Source organism: Chenopodium quinoa, unplaced genomic scaffold (genome assembly GCF_001683475.1).
Source record: "Chenopodium quinoa cultivar QQ74 unplaced genomic scaffold, ASM168347v1, whole genome shotgun sequence".
Lineage (NCBI taxonomy): Eukaryota > Viridiplantae > Streptophyta > Magnoliopsida > Caryophyllales > Amaranthaceae > Chenopodium > Chenopodium quinoa.
The window spans coordinates 1,673,240-1,677,995 of record NW_018744697.1 but is presented as its reverse complement, the minus strand read 5'-3'; the positions used below and the strand labels follow the sequence as shown (position 1 = coordinate 1,677,995).

General features: G+C 36.4%; 2 protein-coding genes across 2 annotated transcripts; both read right to left on the bottom strand.

Annotated features, from left to right (window-relative positions):
* Positions 1 to 365: 365 nt before the first annotated feature.
* LOC110702708 lies at positions 366 to 941 on the bottom strand. Its single transcript, XM_021880464.1, has one exon. It carries the CDS (start codon positions 939 to 941, stop codon positions 366 to 368), a length of 576 nt encoding a protein of 191 aa, XP_021736156.1.
* A 2,695-nt stretch (positions 942 to 3,636) lies between these two features.
* Positions 3,637 to 4,350, bottom strand: LOC110702707 (N66 matrix protein-like). The gene has a single exon (XM_021880462.1). It carries the CDS (start codon positions 4,348 to 4,350, stop codon positions 3,637 to 3,639), a length of 714 nt encoding a protein of 237 aa, XP_021736154.1.
* Positions 4,351 to 4,756: the final 406 nt, after the last annotated feature.

Genomic DNA, 4,756 nt, shown 5'->3' with positions numbered 1-4,756 from the left:
ATTTTTATTAAAACTTTGTAGTATAATTTAATCCCATTGGGCTATTATTTGAACTTTATTATAAATTTATAAATATTTGACAATTTTTAGGAAAAAATGTCATCTCACTATAAACCACAAACCAAACCGCACCAAACCGCGTTATCACTGTTTGGTTTGGTTTGGTTTGGTTTCAATACTAATATGGTTTGGTTTGTTTTGGAAAATTGACCAAACCGTATTTTGCGGTTTGGTTTGGTTTAGACTCAAACCACACCAAACCAGACCATGTTCACCCCTAGTTAAATCATTGCAAAGTTTGGGAAAAATCTCATCATGAGCCATGTCATCTTGAATCATAGAAACCGGATCAAAATTTTTAGGCTTCAACTTCCTTTTATATTCTTAGAAACTCTCTTTTTCTTCCTTGATTTCTTCTTCCTTGGAGCTTTGAGATCCTCATATCCACCACTTGAAAAACTATTCTTGTCATCCTTCAAAGAAAGCTCAAACCAAGAAGGCATTTCAAAATCATCCTCAAGCTTCGAGGGATCCTTGTCTTCTTCACTAACAACCTTGATTTCAATACTTTTAGGAACATCATCACAAGCTACAAGCATATCGTTAGTAGAAGACAAAAACATGGAATCATTAACATTCGAAGGCAATGAATTTATGCACATAATTTCTTTCACATAGGATAAAGACTCATGCATCGACTTGAGCTTAAAACTTGCCTTATCATTACCAACACACAAAGTAATCATGCCACCTTTCACATCTATCAAAGCACCCAAAGTTGCTAAGTATGGCCTCCCTAGAATGATAGGAATGTTGTCATCTTTCGCAATTTCTAGCACAATGAAGTCAACGGGGATAGTGAACTCTCCTATCTTGAGGGGCACATCCTCAATTCTACCCTTTGGGAACTTAATAGAATGGTTGGCCAATTGAAAGGTCATGTTGGTTGGAAGGAGCTCACCTAACTTAAGTTTCTTGAAGACGGAATAAGGCATGATGCTAACACTAGCACCAAGATCACAAAGGGCATTTTGGAACAATTTACCATTAATGTTGCAAGGAATGGAGAAATTCCCGGGGTCTTTCAACTTTTGGGGTAAGTAACTATGGATAAGGGTACTTGTAGACACCCATTTGTGTCTCCCCAAAACCAAACCCAGTGATGAGTACCTTTCACGTTGAATCATAATCGAATGAAGTGAAAGTGTGGAAGGTCTAGTGTTGCGGATAGTTTTCATTTCTCTTCTTTTCTCTCTGTTTTTGAAAACCTATTTTAAGAAAACAGCCAATCCAATTTGGTTGGTCCATGATATGGGTCCAATAGTAGTGTAGTTGGATAGGGCTTGAAAAGAGCTTTCCAACGATATATTATAAGCCCAATTCCGATAAATATTGAGGAAGTTATGGTCAAATTACTAAACTGGGCCCGGATTGAGCCTTATATACGGCCCAATGATCTAGGGGAGGGCCTAATATGGATTTATCATTCCTAATGCAATTAGGAATGGTTTTAGTCTTTTAGATTCTTCTAGAAGGTTCTTTTCATTCCTAATTCAATTAGCATTGATAAATTGACTTTTGTTGACTTTTTAGAGTTTTAATCAGAATAAAAGAATGTTTTTGAGGAAAATACGATTTTATCCTCTTTTACGGTCAATTTCTATCTGATTTTAAGAAAACGCGTCAATAATTAAGTTAGCGCCAAACGCCAGCATTAGCTCCTGGCGCTAAGTTTGGCACCTGGCGCTAGCGTTAGCGCCTGGCGCTAATGTCAGCGTCTGGCGCTAACCTCGTTTTTGCGCGTCAGAATTCTGTTTCGATTTTTTATCTTTTTGGCTGATTTTCTCTATAAATAGCCTTCTAAAAACTCTGTTTTCATTCACCAATTCTCTCTATTCACCAACTCTCATCGAGAATTTCTTGATTCTCTCTCTCATTATAAACCAACCCTTTTACAAACACAATTCATCATACATTAGTACTAGACACACCTAGCCATGTTCGAAGTTGCCTTCGCCCTAGACGTGAAAGGTTTTAATATTTCTGAGGGTTTATCCCAAATCTCTCTTTCAATTATTTAATTTAATTGTTTTGTTTATTATTTTCCTTGAAGTTACTAACGTGTGTATTTTATTATTAGAAAGAGGTACGAGGTATCCAAGTAAGTCCTTTAAAGGTTTTTATTGTTATTATGATGTAGAAATCATGTCTAGGTTGTTATTATAATTCCTAATGTTATGTTAGGGCGTTTTGATCTTCCTAGTATCATGTCTAGGGTAACTTTAATATCAAGTATGATTAAAAGTATGATGCCTTTTATATTCTTTCCTAATATTCATGTTAGTATCATGTTACGGTTAAAGCTTTGATTTTTATTGTTTAGTGACATGCTAGGGGTTGTTATTAATCTTGTTAGTATCATGCCTATGATCTTGCTATTATTATGCTTTAACATGATTTATGATTATAATTTTATGATTATTATTATTATTATGATTGTGATTATTATGATCATGATTATGATTATAATTATTATTATTGTTATAATTTATGATTATTATTATGTTGCTTGATATATATTTATTGTTATTGCTTGATCACACCTTTTATGCATGTTTAAAGGGAATTGGTACTTGTAATCACGCTTAATAAGATAATTAATAATCTTGTTTATGGTTAATTTGATTATAATTCAAGTGATCGCCAATAATAGTTTTATTTGTGCATTAATATTCAACCAACATAGATAAACAGGTTTAGGGTAATCCTATTGATTGCATGTTAGTCAGAAAGCGCACATGAATACGATCAGAATAAAGTAGAGGCCTATTATTAGGGGAGGTTCAATCTCTTTTAGGTTGGATTTGTACCTTCATCCCCGAACTACCAGTCATGGTTCAAGACCTATTGGATTTGATGATCTCCTGGATCGTTAAGGGGTGTAACCTTCACCTTGTGAACGGTTTACAAGTTCTTAAAACTTGTTGGCGACTCTTTTGCTCTAGCTTCCTTCCCTTTGGACGCCACCGTACTTTAGTGTATGATCACAGTGGGGTTCAAGCTAGGGGTAATGCTTGAAATATTCCCTAAAGTACTACAACATTCCCCCGAACTCACCGATTCAACCAAATTACAATCTCTCTTACTGCTCAAGATTTCCTTAAGAAATTTAGAATAATTTGGCATTTGCCCCTAAACATCGGTGAAAGGAATAGAAAGATAAATTTTCCTAAGCATCTCGATAAATTTCCCAAATTGTTCATCTAATTTGTGCCTATTGAACTTTTGGGGGTATGGAAGTTTCGGTCTGAAAACCTCATGTTGCTTCCTCTCTTTCTCCTTTGTCTCCTCATTAGAACTCTCACTCATCTTTCTAGACTCATCAATCTTCTTTTTCTATTGAACTTCCTCTTTGCTCACACTCTTTGACACATTGTTCTCATTTTTCTCACATGAGTCACTCCTCTTCTCATCTTCCTCACTCATCCTAGAAACTCTCTCTTCAAGCATTTTTCCACTCCTTGTGATAATAGAATAAACGGGTTTCTTAAGATAAACTCCTTGAGAAGGTAATGAAGAAGGGCTAGTACAATCTTTCAAGGTATTAGCTAGTTGAGTGATTTGGGTCTCAAGCATTTAGTTGTGTGTCATCATCTCATTAAACTTCTTGTCACTCACCGCCATGTAAGTGCTTAATATATTTGTTTGGGTTTCAATGATCTCCTCCAAGTTAGTTCTAGAATATGGGGGTTGAGCATAGGAATTATCACCATTGCCTTGAGGTCTTGGAGAAAATCCAGGTGGGGGTCCCCTTTGATTGTTGTTTTGAAAATTGCCCCTATTTTGATTGTTCGAATTACCTCGGCCTTGATTGTTGCCATAATTTTGGTGTTGGCCACCAAAGCCTTGAGATTGGCCTTGATTTCCATACCCTTGGCCTTGGTTTTGATTACTATAACCTTGATTGTTATAGTTACCTCCGAAACCTTGATTTCCTTGGTTCCAATAACCACCACTGTTGTAGTTATCAAAACTCCCTTGTTGGTGAGCATTCCTAGTCCCAAAATTCCTTGGACTTTCAAATCTTTGTCCATTGTTATTGTTAGAAACAAAATTCACTTGTTCACAATCATTGTTTTCAACATCATCACAATTCTCAAATGCATGTGGACAACTAGAAGTATCATGGTCATATGACCCACAAACATCACAAAATACACATCCACTTGGCATATTACTTGAAGTAGAAGGAGGAGTAGAGTTAGAAGATGTAACTCTCCCCTTAATGTGGGAAGGAAGACTTGTTGCATTTGAAGAGGCACTCTTTAGCTTAGCCTTGATTAGTGTCATCTCCTTCCCCAAATTTGAGATTTGGGAGGACAAGTTATTGTTGCATTGAGATGGTAAACCGAGTAGACCGTTGAGATACTTTTGCTTGTAGACTCTCTCTCTCCCTATTTACAATCCATGTAGTGACAAACTACATCCTCTATGATATCACAACTTCTTCCTAGGTCTTGTTCATAATCGGGCCTCCGGCTCCGGCATCAAGACATGACTTTCCTTGGGGACTCAATCCTCCATAAAAGATTTGTATGATTTGGTAGGTCAGGATTCCATGGTGAGGACACTCTCTTTGATATTTCTTGTCTTTCCCAAGCCTCATACAAACTCTCTCTAGGCTTTTACTTGAAACTTTGGATTAGAGTTCTTGCCTCGACGGTCTTCTTTTGAGTGTAAAAGCGAAAATTTAACT